Source organism: Pleuronectes platessa, chromosome 10 (assembly GCF_947347685.1).
Source record: "Pleuronectes platessa chromosome 10, fPlePla1.1, whole genome shotgun sequence".
Taxonomy (NCBI): domain Eukaryota; kingdom Metazoa; phylum Chordata; class Actinopteri; order Pleuronectiformes; family Pleuronectidae; genus Pleuronectes; species Pleuronectes platessa.
Window position 1 is genome coordinate 13,581,650 of NC_070635.1, and position 14,152 is coordinate 13,595,801.

The window sequence follows — 14,152 nt, forward strand, 5'->3', positions numbered from 1 at the left end:
TGTAACTGTATGATTGAAAGGTTTACTGATTATGATAAATGTAGTACAACAAGGCTAAACATATTCAAATTGTTACTTAATTTGATCAAATCCCCCTGTTTAGCATCTTATTTCTAGTATCAAGTCAAGGGATTTATTTTTCAAAACCAAACTCTCTGGAATTGTGTTCGGGGAAGAGTTTGGACCAGGATCCTTCCCTGTCTACTGAGATTTTGAAATGCTGCAGTTGAATCCACGAAGATGTTTATGAGTTGGTCTATACATGTACATGCTTATATGACTAAATGTCTCAGAGGAAGGAGATCTCATGACCAAAGAAATGCAAATTTTACTTTACTAAAATGAAGGCAACCAGATATCCCACTGTTTATTTAACTCACACTTGTATTTTAAATTAATTTTCGTTCGAACTTTACTCAATTTCTTTGTCACTACACAACTCCAGCTGCCATCTAGTGGCAAAGAAGAAAAACAACACCACCTGATGACGCCTCCAGATTATCTTTGTTGAGGCTGTGCATCGTAGCTCTGAGGTAAAACGCTTACCTTCATTACACTTCAGCCGCTCGTTCTCCTGTCCCAGTTGATTGTTTTTTGACAGCGACAGTTTGCTCCAGGTCCATTTTGAGATTCCCAGTCTAAGAGCAGCAACTACAGGCTCACTCACCTCCACACTGACTGGATCTTATTTCAAAGAGATGTGATTCTGACAAGATTCTTTCACTCAATACAAACGACAGTGGTCAGGGTTTGAAAAGCATCTTCATATTTAATCATGAAAAGTTTTTACCTTTACATTGGAAATAGCAGTCCCAACTCAAAGTGCATTTAGCATTTCAGCCACATCACATCACACAGCCGTTAGTAGATGGAGGTTTTTTTAAGTTGCAGCGGAGAAAGAATCGAGCTCAGTAGCTTCTGCTTCATCCAATACTCTACAACATCAGCAGTTTTCATAGGTTTTGGATTATAGGTTAAGGATGAACATTTCTTCTTGACCCTGGACAATCTGGACACCATTTACTAGATTTTTTCGTAAAGCTGCAATGGATGACATCATAACTGGTACTAAGATTGCATTTAGAAAGAGTAATCTCCTGCGGATGAAGACTGTGTGAAAGAGGCGAAAGCTCTGGAATAAGCAGGAACCAGGACTTTGAGTTGTGACCATTTTGTCAATTTTCGTACAGCAGAAGAAATGATTTACCAAACCAAGATGAAGTTTTGTACCACAGGACATATACCTCATAAAACCCCATAATTACAACATATATAAAACCTATATCATCATAAAAGAAAAACATATGCACAAGGTGAAGCAAAGAAATATCCCACTATGTGATCAATGCACACTAAAAGCCAAAAATAAAAGGATTATGGGAATTCACTTTTATACATGAACTCAAAGCTATCGAGTTCCTCCTGCTCAGCCCCCTCTTGCTCGTCCAACGATAGCCAGAATGTAGAGGAAGATGTTGATGATGTCTGTGTACAGCGTCAGAGCAGCAAAGATGTACTCCTCCGGACTCAGGGCCAGTTCCTTGTTGCCAAGCAGCAGCTGCGTGTCAACGGCCAAGAACTGGAACACAGAAGGTTTTCACAGTGGGTCATTTTCACATCGTCCCAAACAATAGATATAGAAAAGTCAATATCTGCTCTTATTCAAGTCCTGTTGTCACCATTGGAAGGGGAACTTTATCCCTTTAAAATTTGTAAACAGCGATAATGTCTTTCCAGAAACCCAATCTTATTATTAATTATTATAATAAAGTTACAGTACCCAGCCAACTTCCACGTATTATACTGCTTGGACGTCAGAAACATGATTAACAAGGACAATGCTCTCTGCTCTCATTATTAACTAACAGAAAATACCAGAGAAAACAGTTGGCACTTACACAGGTGAAAAGCAAAGCTCCCAGTCCAGCATACACAATGTGCAGAATCCTGTTGCGGATGAAGATGCAGAGGATGCCGAAGAAGATCAGGACAATTAAACAGACGAAGAGCACGCCGTGACAGGAAGTGAAGTCGTACTTGGTCTGCAGGAGGAAGCAAACAGGGACATTGAGGTTACTTCCACGTCAGAGTGGGAGCGATGTACACAATATACACACACGAGGCAGGGACTGCCAGATACACACCTGCAGAGAGAAGAGGACCACTGTGAAGCACACAACTGCTGTGATGCCCACTGCCATGATTACGGACTCGGTCTCGTGGAAGCTGGCGATCATTCCCACCATGTAGGACATGCTGAGGGTCAGGATGGACTGAAAAGAAGACACACGTCTGATGAGGTGCAAGTTCAAGACATGAATTACTGATCATTTCCAGGTTACAACAGTGATTTGTGAGGCTGTATATATCAAGGTTTTAGCAAGGAGGCAGTCGGTTCCTGAATCAATTCAATGATTAAAACAAAGTGTTATAGAAATGAAAACGTTGATTCTCTCCCCCCCCCTCCCTGCATTTCCTGAGCTTTAACTCCTCCCCTCTTCGTTTCCTGTTCTCGGATAAACAGAGTCTGAGCAGGCATACCAATGCAACCAGGTTCCAAGGGTGTCTCCGGCGAACGCTTCCACAGCAGCTGATCACACAAACAGACACAAAGAACACAGCGTAGGACACCATGTAGGTCCAGGTGTTCACCAGGACGAACATCTTGACTTCATCCACAAAGGTGAAGACTGCCACAAAGGCAAACGTCACCATCAGCTGAGCAGTTAACACCAAGAAAACCTGGAAGGAGAAGTGAATCAATAGGCAGCAGATACACGTTCCCTACAATCAATGTGCATAAGTGTATCTCAAGTTGCATCAAAGATTAACATCAACTCCCCCAAGAAGGTTGAGTTCTTAGGATGCCTTATTTGAAACATTACAGGTTAGAGGATCTTGTGATTGTGTTCATCACTGAATGCATTTGTGATTTAATTCAATGTCTGGATGCAAAAAAAACATCACAATTTCTATTTAGTTAAATATTAAATTATAGGATTTTGCAGCATTGGCCGGATATAAATTAGTCAGATTAAGCATATATATAAATTTCTCTGTCACTGTATATATGATTTCACCAGTCGGTCTCCTTACCTTTCGAATGAAAGCTCGTCTTATGGTTTTGTTGTCTAATCCAAAATCAAAGTCATTATTCTCGTGGAATGGGGGTGGGTCGTCCTGGTTGGGAAAATCATCATCTGAAAAGGCACAAGGCAGAAATATCAATTTGATTAAATAATTCTGAGAACCTAATTCTGAGTAAAAAAAAATAAAAATAAATGTTAGAAATACTAACTGTCAAAGTTTGCATTGAAGCCCTGGACTGGTGGAGAATATGGCAAAGATGATGGTTTGCCCTCGCCTGGTGGACAATACGGAAAAGATGAAGGATTGCCTTGGCCTGGTGGAGGATACGGCAAAGATGAAGGATTGCCTTGGCCTGGTGGAGGATACGGCAAAGATGAAGGATTGCCTTGGCCTGGTGGAGGATACGGCAAAGATGAAGGATTGCCTTGGCCTGGTGGAGAGTATGGCGAAAAAGAATCATTGAAGCCATATCCTGTGCCGCCTTGGGGGTTTGTGGCCGCTCCAAAACCTCCGACAATGCCTGGTCCAAAGGCAGTCGGTGGAGGGAAAGGTAGGCCGCCATGAGCAGGGCCCGCGAACATGATTGGGCCGGCCATGTTCATGTCAAACGCAGCAGGGTGAGCAGGCTGCCCCGGGGTGTAGGGTGGACAGGGTTCCATTTGCAGGGGGGTGTATTCGATCTTGTCGGACGACATCTCTGGCGTGGATCGGGAGCAGGACGATTGGTATAGCTCTGTAAAACGTACAAGTTGCATGAGAGGTTGTCAGAGGGAAATAAGGTGTTAGAAGCTCTACTGTCATGGGGGTCACATGAGGACAAAGCCCAATCCCAAGGAATCGACCATGACTGGCCTCCCGATGCGTGTACATGTCTTTATATTGTCCAGTCACCAAGCTGGATCTGGAATGAAGGTTTGAAACCCACCAACTCCATTTGTCATGATTGTTTTCACGGCAGACAATTTGCCTCGTCACAGCCGGAAAGGTCCAGATTTTTCCTAATCAATTCAATTACTGTATTCAAATGGATTTAATCATACTGTGACGCCATGTCCTCTGTTGAAAGGGCCTGTTTGATTCCACCAGGGAGGAAGTGCAGAGGGTTTTCATGTTGACATAGATTTCCCCCTCCCTTTAACTGAGTCTGCTCTTATCCCCCACCACCACTGTTTGATGAAGGATGCTTCCCCTGATCCCATCTTTAGCTTCATGCTTAACGGGGATAGCTTCATGCTACTGGTCGTTTAAAAGTCAAACGATGAGCTGCCTTCATTTTCCTGAGGAGAACCACCGACTGGATTTAGGCCACAAATTTCACTTTCAGCCAAAGAAGCGACCGTTTAGCCCAGATAACCCACATTAATCTGGGTCTCCTGTGCTTAATTAAAAGCAGCGACGGATAACCAGACAAAGACAAGGAAACAAGGCTAATTTTAACGCCACAACACAAGATGCTAATAACAACGTTAGCGCACTGAAAACGCGACAAAAAAAACCCAACAACGTTAGAACAGCTGGAGTCTGTGAATGCTACTCACGGTCCTGACGGTCACAGGTTCGATCCCGGGTGGCTCTCTGTCTTATAGCGACTGTGTTTTCCTCTCACCCTTTGATGCACATGTGTGTTATTCTTTCACTTGACGGTTCAAGCCGACTGCCAGGAAATAGCCGGACCCCCTCCCTCGCGTTACCGCCCCCAAGGCTGCGGAATGTCATGTCGCGTTCAGGTCGCACCGGTCAGACAGGAACGACTCGAGAGAATTCACCCCAAATGACAACTATTTACGGTTATGTGGGAGTAGTGTGGTTGTGTAGGATTTAATATATTTACTTTACTATAACAACAAAAACAGCTCTATTTCGACTTATTTTTTCTTAGACTACAGTATTAAACGGACGTTTGACTGTTTGAGGCATTCGTGTTTGATTAAGATGAGATAATTATATGTTTTACAGTCTTATTTTATACATATTTGAGCCTTAATTAATGTCAAGGTCCCACATCGTGTTTATGACGGGGATATTGACATGGAAACATCTTTTGGGATGGTTGGAAACCCATAAGTACACCGACTCCGCCAGCACTTGAACGCAGCAGTCTTACTAGCTGAACATAAAGCTATTGGCGTAAATGTGCGACAGAAATTCACATTCACCAACACTAACCACCGGACCAGGAAGAATATTGAGTTCATACAAAGGCTTCGTATTAAATAAAGTGCAACAACGCTATCGTCGTGGTATTAGTATTCATTGGAATGATCAACAGTTTACACTCGTAACATTTTAGATTACAACACAAACTGACTGTGTGTCAAAGCAACATTGAACCACATTCATCTTGAGAACCGTCAGAACAATGTCTGAATGACTCTAGTTTGTTTTGGGGGATTTTCACAATTACAGTATCTTTATAGTACTTACTCTGCACAAATGTTTTTTTTAAGAACCACCCCACGAAATGTTTGGAAGAATTTAGATCCTTTGAAACTGATAAAAACTGGAAAAGCAATGATATTATATGAATATTTGTAGTATTATCATTTATTTGGTCCTCGGACAAAAGAGTAATTACACATTTCTCTTCTATCTATAATTTTTGTTAATAGAATTTTACTTTTGAATCGTCTCACTTGTGATTTTTGTGTTTATGCATATGTATGTTTGTGTTGTGTATGACTTTGATGGAAGTTTTCTCCTGTTAGTAAAAAAACGTTTGTGCAATTCATTTTTTATTTTCACCCTGACACAATATGCTTGTTAGAGATAGAGTACCAAAGGAGATTTGTTGGTAGTAACATTTAAACCAGGATGCTGTGCTCTCAACGCGTACTGTATGTGACTATGCATTATACTTTCATTAGCAAAGCTCATTCAGGACAACAGCTTGAGTGTGTTATGTATTCTCGTTTCTCAGGTTCGTGCTGCAGAAAGATGGCAATATAGTATGTTGGGCATGGACTACCTGATATGGCCCTGTAGTGTCCAAGTTTAATTAATTTTCATGCCAGTGTTTTGTGTCAAAATGCTTAAAGTGTTTTTGGAAATACAGAAGGGACACATATTTGTATTTCAGGGACACAGGTTGAGTAAAACTTACTGTAACGTGGGGAGTACTAATTTTCATTAACCCCAGTTCTTATATCCCTTTGTGTGTCTAACTGAAAAGAGCTTTATTAGTAACTGAAGAGATAGAGTAACCTTCATGGTATGAGAGTGAAAATCCAGTAGGTTGTCCTGCTGCTAACGGTGAAATGAAACTCTCCTCTTTTTGTTCTGTTCATGCTGAAATAAAGTGTATTCACTTGGTCTGAAGTTTTCCATCACACCTTTATAAAACACCTCATAAGCTTCACACTACAAACCCTGTGGGGGGGAAATGTTTTTTGCAAGAAGATTCCAGATTCATTTACTAGACTGGAACTCAGTAGAGCTCAACAGAGCTAGGTTCATCTCTGATCCATGCAGCTTCCTTCTACCAAGTTTTGTGGTTATTGGTCCAGTAGTTTATTACATAAACCTGTTGACTGACAAATCAGAGATGAAAACATAACCTCCTTAGCAGAGGTAATAAAACCTCCACACATTCATCAAGGAAATGTGACGAACATTAATAATAATTAGAAACACAACAGGAAATTAAAAGTGGAAAGAAATGTTTCTAGAATATCTAAATAGTTGACGGTAATTTTCTGTTGGTCGACTTATCAATTCATTTATTAAAAGCTAATTTTCCCTTCTACTTAGTCTATAGGGTTTTTATATTGTTTTTTATTTACATTGTATATATTGGTTTAGTTTTGTCGTGCTGGTTGTATTCCCCTTGAAGGATAATAACGATTTCTTTAATGGACAACTTTAGTTAATCACAAGCTGCACAAACCAAACAAGAGCAGCAGAGGAACCCAGCAGCCAGCAGGGGGCAGCCTCAGGACATCACATGGAAACAAGCAACAGTTATTCTCTAACAATAGGTTTTTAAAGCATGTTAAATCATCCAGTATCGAAAACCCAAAAATATAAAAGTAAGGCTGTCAAATATATGTAGTAAAGTAGAAAATATTTTCTCTAAAGTGTTTATCAAAAGCAGCATACACACACACACAGTAATTTGTCCGTCGCTTTATACCGCTCAGTTCCCCACGGATATCAGCAGGCGTTGTGGTCTAGTCGGTAGAGTGAACGGACTTTGAAAGAAGAACTTGGGTTCAAGCCCCACATTTCCATGTTCATGCCGCCACTATACTGAGCTCCTAAAATTGGCAGGGATTTATTATCCTATTATTTTGAAATAAAATGAATACAAATTAAAAAAATAAAATTAAAAAAAACTGCGCGCGCAGCTCCTGCGCAATGGGCGTCTGCGCAGGACGTGCGCTTGGACGTCATGTTTCTGACGTCCAAGCAGTAGAGTGTCTATCTTTGTTTTGAAATATATGAATCACGTTATTTTTGCTGACAATGGTAAATAAAAATCAGCTTATCTGACTATCACATAGCTACAGTTCAAATTGTAGTGGGACTATATACTACGACTCATCTGCTGCCTCACTATACACAGAGAGCTCATAACAGAACATTAGACGATGTTAACTCTGCATGAAAACTAGAATACATGCTTTGTGTACATATACCATCTGCTACTGCTCTGTATTCATTGCTACAACTGTGACCATCATGGAACGTACAATAAAAACACAGTTGAAGGTAGATCACCTTTTATTTCACAAATTAAATGTTTGCATTCGTTTTGATTCATGCATTACAAATTACAAGGTGCAACAGGTGAAGCCCTTGTGTGAGAAGACATTCAATGTCAAAAGACATCAAATGTAACTGAAGAACATGAAATTTAAAAAGTTGACAGCCATCACACTGCCCTTTATCAAACTGGTCAAGTATAAAAAGCGACATTAAAGAATTGAGGATATATATTTTAGACAACATTAAATCGACAGGAATCAGGAAAAAAGCTTTGGAGTTATTGCTACGTTTCCACACATATTTTGTTCTTTATACACAGTATAGTACAAAGTGAAGCCAAGTTCCAACGGTCTTCTTCACATGTGCGCTTGATCATGAGAAATGCAGCAGCACGTGTGTGACATGTTCTACAGGAGGCTTTATACTAATACACAAATAATAAAGGGTTTATTTTTACTGTAAGGCTCCATAATAAATACATAAATAGCATAATTTAAAAGGCACGTGATGAAATAGTATTTTTTTTTTCCTTTTTCAAGATGAAAGATTCACATTCAACTATGTTTCTTCCCTTCTGCTGAGTTTAGTTGAGGTGCAATTTGAAGGGAAGAAAAGTGAGTGCTTTTTACTGCAGCATTTTGTCCTATGTACTATCAAGAAAACACATTTCAGAAGGAACTAGTCGAGGATGTCTAATCTATCTCACTCCAAACAATTATTACAAAAGAGAAAATCCTAAGAAAATAGCTCTATCAATGTCTGCATAGCTTTACCAAACAAAAATACTGGTCCAAAACTATGAAATACTGAAAACTGCATGATGACGTAACACATGTTCTCATGTGTGAGTGTGTGTTGGTTTTTACTGGGGAGGAAACCTGATTATAAGACATAAACGTAATTGTGAATTTTATGCAAATTACACTTAAATATATAAATATACACAAGTGGTTGACATGAGGTACAGAGAGTGTGCTTCACTTAACATTAAACGTTATTTAGCTACTGAATAAATATTAAATATTCATATCTATATTCAATAGTGGCAAAATACTGTTGCTGCCTGAATAAATTATACAGTAATTTCTCATCTGTCTCCACGTTTTTGGTGATTTTCTTCAGGCTCTTTGGTAGAAGGATTGATAAGATAAAACCTGGGACTGAAAAACCATCATTCAGCTTCTACTGTCTTCCCTCTGTGACCTTTGACCTCCTTATATGGAGTGGACCACCCCTGCTTTCCTCCTGTCAGGTAGTTTTTATGCTTTTACTGCATGCGGTCTGTCTGCAGCTGCTGGGGTTGGTACTGGCTGAAGGCCGCAGCCGCAGCAGCAGCTCCTGGGGTGGCAGCAGTGGCGAGCGGCTGTTGCATCGCATATCCGTACCCTGCTGAGGTCATGTAGCTCGTTGGTGCTGGTGAGGCCGCATAGGGATACTGCTCATAGGCAGCTGCAGCGGCGGCAGCGGTGGCAGCAGCCGCAGAGTACTGAGCGTATGTCGCTCCGGTATAGTCAAGGTACGGGGAAGTGGCGGCAGCAGCAGCTGTCGCTGAAGCAGCAGAGGATTGGACATGAGGGATCATCATACTGGGCTGGACAAAGGCCTGAGGATAGACGTAGTGAGCAGGGATCCTGTAGGACACAAAGACACACAGGGTCAGAGCAGAACCAAAGCCGCTCATCTGTCCAACGCTGAAACTAAATTCTGGAAAACTGAAAAGCAGGCGCCACAAATACGTCAATCCAGTCCTCAGAACACAGCAAATCCATTCATTAACAACTGAAAAACCCTGGCTAGAAATGAAAAGTTAAGGAAGCAGCAAAACCACAACAGAAACTCAAGCGCAGCTTTTAATTTCAATAAAGCACCGCTATCTGAAACACAGTGAGGCATTAAAGAGAAGGCACAGCCCAGCTCTGCACCCAATGGTTCACTGAAAACTAGATGTGACAAAATGCGAGCTCATCGCACAACACCACAACATATCAAGATAAGAAGTGGACAGTATTCTGTCCACGCACTGCCACACCAACACCACACATACAGGCATGCCCACACATGTTAATAGATCCTTTAACACAAACACATATGATATCCGTGTCTAAATTAATTATTTAGAGCAACGCTGTGGATGTAGCTGCTGAGTTAACCAAACAGTATACCAACAAGTGGGTGTTTGGTTATTAGTTTGTGCAGAAGCCTTGCTGTTGTGGCCGATTTAAAAAGAAATTAATTTAAATGTATTAAAAGGAGAAAATAGTGCCGTAAGAGTAGGAGATCTCCCTTGGAAGAGCAATATTCTGAATATAGAGCAGGGTCTAAATGTACAAGCCTTGGTATCTGGGTAACTTTGGTCCCACTTTAAACTTGTTAAATTCCCCCCCCCCCCCAGTTAAATATACTGAGGAGCAGGTGTGAAACTGTTATATCTGCCCTCACACGAGCGTCCCCCTCCCCCTCTTACGGACATACACCCCCACACAAACAGACACACCAGCTTGACTGACAAGGGAGGCTGGTTGCATGCTATTTTTTGCTCCCCTTGTCATGTCCAAAGGACAAGCTGATCTCTTCCTTCACAAACACATGGCAGGGAACTGGTCGACTGTAATGGCCGCCCGCAGCGCTCTCCTGTCTCAGTGACTCCCCCGGTTGTATTTAATGTCAGATTGGAGGCTGTTCAAGAAGTGGGATGTATGATCCACGGCTGTTAATAAAAGGTAAAGGTCTTTGTACTGAAGCTGCCTAGTGAGAGTAGGAAAAGTTTTTTGTTCATCAATACAATCACATACATACTTAGGAATTTGTCACTATGGGGGGGAAACGTGCCGTTAGGTGTTCTTGGATATTTGTCCTTGTTTAAATATCAAAGTTTCAAGTGCAAAAAGGGCACATGAGCAGCTGACCGAGGTCTATTGAAAGAGCAGGGGCGAGTTCACAGCTAAATAAAGATGCTTTGTAAATCACCAGGACACATGGGTAATCCCCAGCACATAACCAAAAGGCTCCACGGGCACATGGCTCGCTCCACCTGTTGTGCACGGCCGAGCGGCCCCGTCTGTGCCATACATTATTAACAGCGCTGCCGAGTGACTCCTATTTTCCATCTGAATTTGAGAGGCCATGGAGATGGCTGTGGCCGACAGCTGCTGCCTGAGAGGCCGGCTGAGACACAGCAGACAACTAGTCTGTACGGACTTTTTTTTTGTAAAGCTAAATAACACATCAACTTTGTGTGTGATCTGGCTTTGAAGTGGGAAATGAACATTCTACTATTTGCTGGAGTTATAAGAAAAATTTAGAAATGTGCGTGTTTCATGTCCCTGTAAATTTAAGCTACCAGTGAGAGCGGTGGGTTAATAAAAGAAAACAAAAACACAGCATCATGGGTAAGAAAACAGAAAAACAACTCCGACATGCAGGCCAGTGTTTGTTTTGTTGAAAGGGATCAAGTTTTTTTTGTTGAGGAAATTACAAACACGCCGAGTGATCGTCAGCCCCTTTGTGACAACAAAACACAATCAAATGATGTTAACTAAAATAAATAAAATAGGGAGGAGGAAAACAAAAAACAGGCTAAAGCACAAATCAAATCTTTGAAAAAAAGGGAAAAAGAATCAACACCACATCGCAGAGTTACACGACTCCCTATCGAAACTCACAAAGTCCGCACAAAAACAAAAAAAAAACTCCTGCACCCCACTGCAAGTAGGAATGAGCACACAGTTAAGCTGAACACCACATCATACTGAACACAAGGCACACACCAGTCTATGTACTATGGAAAAACTGAAAACAACAACAGCAGAAGACTTCCATGCATCTAGTCACCATTTCAGTTCGTTTCTGCATGTTTACAGGTAACACTTTAGCGCTCTGCCCAACGCAGACTCAGCTATTCCTCAAACCATCCTGTGCCCCCTCATCAGCTATTTTAACCGTTAGCGAGCCTGTCAGGTCAGAGAGAGATGGACAACATGAAGTCAAGTCCTGTGAGTGGGCTGAGGACAAAACAAAAAAAAGTTCCTTCACAGTCAACGCCAAGCAGAGGAGCACACGTCAACACTCACATGTCCTCATTCAGCATTAAGAAGGTGGAGGCAGTGATGAATAAATGTTTACAACAGTAACAAACATATATATATATATATATATACACAAGGTCATGAAAAGGCATGGCAACGGTTTTCTAGCATTTTGAACAGGAGATTTTGAGAGAGGTGGCTGGTCTGCAGGGGAACTCACCCATACTGTCTTTGGATGAACGCTGGGTGGATCTGGGGCATGCCAAACGCGAAGCCTGGAAAGAGAAATACAAATTTAAAATCGTCAAATTTCTTTTAATGCAGTGGAGAGGACTTTCAAGAAAAAGGAGACTTGTCCTTTATAAAACTAAACGTCCTCTCCGAGAAAACAAAAACCGTCCCCAAAGAGGTCCGTCGACAACAAGCTTGTCTAATCCAAATATCAAGATCTTCTTCTTACCTCTAAGTTGTACTTTTAGTTATGTTTCCACCTGTCTGTTTTTTTGTTGGTTTGATTGTAACCAAGATTACACAAAAAGGGCTAAAGCAATTATGAAGAGACTTGGTTGAAGGATGCAGTGTGGGTCAGGGAAGAATCCATTCAATTTAGGTCAGAGTCAAGGAATTTTTTTTAACTTTTTCATTGTTTTTCACTGTTTTCCACAGGAAAAATTAATGGATCTTGTCTAATTTTTTTTTAGGGGGCTGACTCTTATGAGTGTGTGAAATTTGTTGCAGCTCCAGTGAATGTGAGGGGACTGTGGGGCCTTGGCAGAGGTTCTACTTTTATCTGAGCAGTGTGTGTGAGAACCTCACCTGGCTGTATGACCCGGGGCTTGGCCCCCAGGTAGGCCAGGTTCACATTGGCTTTCCTCCCGTCTATGATGGGGTTGGGGTCCTTGCAGGCTCGGTCGGCGGAGGTCCGGTCTGCCATGGTCACCTACAGGAAACAACATGGGGGGTTTCAACATGGTTGGAGGCTTCTTACAGCACGAGTTTGGCCACAGGGATGAAACAGAGAACATGTGCTGTCATGTACCAGCGCTCCCGAGTCTGCCACACTAACAACATCACGTGATCCTAACGGAGCAGACTAGACTTCAGTCGGTGGCTGCGGATCTGTCGTTCAAGCAACTTTAAAAAAAAACTCCACAACTCGAGTCCAGCTCGTTCACTTACGAAGCCATAGCCCCTGGATTTGCCGGTCTGCCGGTCGGTGATGACCACCGCCTCCTCGATGTCCCCGAACACCTCGAAGTACTTCCTGAGGCTGGAGTCCGTGGTGTGGTACGGGAGACCCCCCACGAAGATCTTGGTGTAGGTGGTGTCTTTCTGAGCGGAGTGCATCGTGTGAGCGAGGAGTTCCCGGAGCTTTGCAGGTGAGATGAAGGGATGAAGAGAAGGAGGTGAGAGGAGCTGCAGCGGCGGGTCAGGGAGAGAGTGTGCGGAGCGGACAGGCGGATCCCCGGTAATGTGACGGTGCAGGAGCAGGAGGAGGAGGAGGAGGAAGGGGACGAGAAGGACACCTGTTGTCAGAATGAGACTCAGACACTTGACTCCACCCAGACGCAGCCAAGCCACTGTCACACAGCTGCTCAAACAGGGGTCCCTCTCTCTCTCTCCCTCCCCCCTCTCCTCGTGGGCTCGTGTTTCTAATAAAGTGAGCAACAGATGTGGGTCAGGTTTATATATACAGTCTATGGTCAAGACATGTTGGAGACAGAGGGATGTTCAGGACCACGTGGTTTTGCTACCACTCGCACACAACATGAGATTGCACATCGACGTCAGCAGGATGTGGCTCAAACAACCCGAGAAATGCAAACCCATTGAAAATTTTCTCTTTTTTTTCCAATTCATTAGATTTTTCTTAAATATTTCATTAATTTATTAAACTGTAGCTTCTTATCCCAAAACAAAGGTCTCTACTATAAACCGACCTGAGCATCCTGAGCTGACTGTGCTGATGTCTTCAACTGTGAGGTTGGATTTTCCACACTTGCTTGTCTGAAAACAAAGCCACCGGATGGATGTGGACTCACATATGAGACTGAAACTCTTATAAATAAACCTGGAATGATAAAACATTTGACTGCATTCGTTAAACTATATTCGTTAAGTTTAAGAATACAAATTATTCTAATTAGTGATCTGTCTTCGTGTATTGGGATCAGTCCACCATGGTCCCTGCCTAAAACATTTCTGGATGACAACATGTTTACATGTTTGTGTTGTTTTTCTCTCCATCAGCCGCAGGCAGGATAAGTTCCAGGGGAATGAAATCTGCTCCTGTGACAGGGGTCGTCTATGCCTGACATTAAGTAACCAGAAAG

General features: G+C 42.1%; 2 protein-coding genes across 2 annotated transcripts; both read right to left on the minus strand.

The window, feature by feature from the left end:
• Window positions 1-749: 749 nt before the first annotated feature.
• grinab (glutamate receptor, ionotropic, N-methyl D-aspartate-associated protein 1b (glutamate binding)) lies at window positions 750-4,784 on the minus strand. Its single transcript, XM_053431975.1, has 7 exons — window positions 4,629-4,784; window positions 3,299-3,823; window positions 3,097-3,200; window positions 2,542-2,742; window positions 2,145-2,273; window positions 1,899-2,042; window positions 750-1,579 (listed from the first exon to the last, which is right to left on the minus strand). Exons 2-7 carry the CDS (start codon window positions 3,783-3,785, stop codon window positions 1,427-1,429), a joined length of 1,218 nt encoding a protein of 405 aa, XP_053287950.1. The 5' UTR covers window positions 3,786-3,823; window positions 4,629-4,784; the 3' UTR covers window positions 750-1,426.
• Window positions 4,785-9,061: 4,277 nt separating this feature from the next.
• On the minus strand, window positions 9,062-13,275 carry LOC128449568 (RNA-binding protein 24). Its single transcript, XM_053432813.1, has 4 exons — window positions 12,999-13,275; window positions 12,636-12,759; window positions 12,040-12,094; window positions 9,062-9,425 (listed from the first exon to the last, which is right to left on the minus strand). Exons 1-4 carry the CDS (start codon window positions 13,164-13,166, stop codon window positions 9,062-9,064), a joined length of 711 nt encoding a protein of 236 aa, XP_053288788.1. The 5' UTR covers window positions 13,167-13,275.
• Between the last annotated feature and the right edge of the window lie 877 nt (window positions 13,276-14,152).

Bases quoted from the DNA above. Each gene is read 5' to 3' on its own strand.
- grinab (XM_053431975.1), bottom strand. From the start codon at position 3,785: ATGTCGTCCGACAAGATCGAATACACCCCCCTGCAAATGGAACCCTGT. The intron at 2,274-2,541 runs GTATGCCTGCTC...TCTTCTTTTCAG, and splicing joins CTTGGAACCTGGTTGCATTG to TCCATCCTGACCCTCAGCAT. The intron at 2,043-2,144 runs GTGTGTATCTGG...TTCCTCCTGCAG, and splicing joins TGGTCCTCTTCTCTCTGCAG to ACCAAGTACGACTTCACTTC.
- LOC128449568 (XM_053432813.1), bottom strand. From the start codon at position 13,166: ATGCACTCCGCTCAGAAAGACACCACCTACACCAAGATCTTCGTGGGG. The intron at 12,095-12,635 runs GTGAGGTTCTCA...TTCTCTTTCCAG, and splicing joins GCCCCGGGTCATACAGCCAG to GCTTCGCGTTTGGCATGCCC. The intron at 9,426-12,039 runs GTGAGTTCCCCT...TGTGTCCTACAG, and splicing joins TTCATCCAAAGACAGTATGG to GATCCCTGCTCACTACGTCT.